Below are 1,652 nucleotides of genomic sequence, written 5' to 3'. Positions count from 1 at the left end.
TTTTTCATTAATGTATAGTAAATTTATATTTAATTTTTATTTGTTGGTGTCTTAATTTGAGCTGCTATAATCCCATAGCAGCCTTAAATAGATAATGGGTGTAGATAGAGAGTAAATATAAAAAGCATTACGTAGCAAATTGTATTTAAATTTTATATTCTGTTTTTCAGTATGATTATTTGGGCTCTGATGATGTGATAGTAACAAATAGAATCTTCGAAATTATTGGCCTTGTAAATTTGGTAAGTATTTTCCTCCTCATACTAGTTAGAAAAATATTTTGTAATAATAATTTAGATTAATTTGATCAGGAATATAAAAAATAATGAAGTTATCCAAAATACTAAGTATAGATTTATTAAAACATTGAGTTAATTTCTAGGGCAATATGAGATGACATAAAGATTAATTTTGCATGTATGTATCTCTTCTGTTTTTAGATCTTTGCACAAATTAAAGTCACTACTGTACTGTCATCATTGGAGTTGTGGTCAGATAAAAATAAGATTTCTACAGATGGTGAGGCAGATGAAATATTGCATAGATTTTTGGAATGGAAAAAATTCTATCTTACCCTAAGGCCCCATGATGTTGCATACCTATTCATGTAAGAATAATGTTTCAGTATTCCTAGAAAGAAAATAAAGGTCTATGATAACTATGTAGCTTAACATAGGGAATTGTTATTTACTTCTTATGTTTTAAATTTTGATTATTCATTATGTGCTTTATTTAGGTCTTGTGCTTTTATTCTTGTCAGGCAATAGGAACAGATTATTAATCTTTGTTCTTATCCTTTGACCAAACAGAAAATCAAATATTCAGGAGGTTAAGCCATTTCATGATTTTTGACTCTAGTTGTGGATCTAGAGTTTGAAACCACTGCTTGTAAATTCAGAATACATATTGTCAACTTCTAGGCAAAGAAGAATTTGTTTTGTGAAGTGTAGAGTTTTGTTACTAGCTAATGAGTTTTCTACATTATTTTTAAATGTTAGATTTCTACTGATCGACTATAATCATAGTTAATTATTTTACTCAGATTGAATTTGTAGGTAATAAACATCAGAATGTTTTTCAATAAGTCAATGTATATGCTTTTAAGTTATATGTATATATTAGTATTTCTTTATACACATCTTTTCTACATCAATTCTAGCAATAAGTATTACTACCTTTTTATTTTTTGCCAAAATAATGGTTATTAATTGGTATGTTTCTGACTACCAGTCAATTGGAGTATTTTTTCATGTTTGTATTGATAATTTAAATTTTTCTTTCAGTAATTATTTTTATCTGTCATTGAATTAGTTCCTTGCAATTTGTTGGTTTTTTAAAAAAATTGATATTTCTCTTTTCTTTTTGTAGCTTTTCTTAATTTTTTTTAAAAATCTGGAATGCTTCACAAATTTGCATGTCACCATTGTGCAGGGGCCCTGCTAGTCTCCTCTGTATTGTTCCAGTTTTAATATATGTCCTGCCAAAGCGTGCACTTCTTATTGTAGTTTGGATGAAATTTTGCAGAGCAAATTAATTTCCATGAGCAATTTATTAATATTTCGTCTCATGACACTAAGCGCCTCAGCGTAACAGCGTTCCCCCCACTTCCTCATGACGTCTTCTGTTGCCGTTCCTCCTTCTGCCTTGGCCCT

At 29.2% G+C, this 1,652-nt stretch overlaps 1 protein-coding gene and 1 non-coding gene across 2 annotated transcripts in view; one reads left to right on the top strand and one right to left on the bottom strand.

Annotated features, from left to right (window-relative positions):
• ADAM32 (ADAM metallopeptidase domain 32) overlaps positions 1 to 1,652 on the top strand; it is a 137,393-nt gene that overhangs the window by 34,348 nt on the left and 101,393 nt on the right. Inside the window, exons 6-7 of the mRNA XM_004707658.2 lie at positions 171 to 242; positions 441 to 607. Of these exons, the coding sequence (XP_004707715.2) occupies positions 171 to 242; positions 441 to 607 (239 nt within the window). The remainder of the gene's footprint in view (positions 1 to 170; positions 243 to 440; positions 608 to 1,652) is intronic.
• Positions 1,387 to 1,493, bottom strand: LOC115868341. The gene has a single exon (XR_004045522.1). It is a non-coding gene; the product is annotated as a U6 spliceosomal RNA (small nuclear RNA).

This window comes from Echinops telfairi, unplaced genomic scaffold, assembly GCF_000313985.2.
Source record: "Echinops telfairi isolate 266 unplaced genomic scaffold, ASM31398v2 ScPeMD7_9;HRSCAF=40, whole genome shotgun sequence".
NCBI lineage: Eukaryota > Metazoa > Chordata > Mammalia > Afrosoricida > Tenrecidae > Echinops > Echinops telfairi.
The sequence above is the reverse complement of the archived record's forward strand: the minus strand, read 5'-3'. Positions and strand labels throughout refer to the sequence as shown.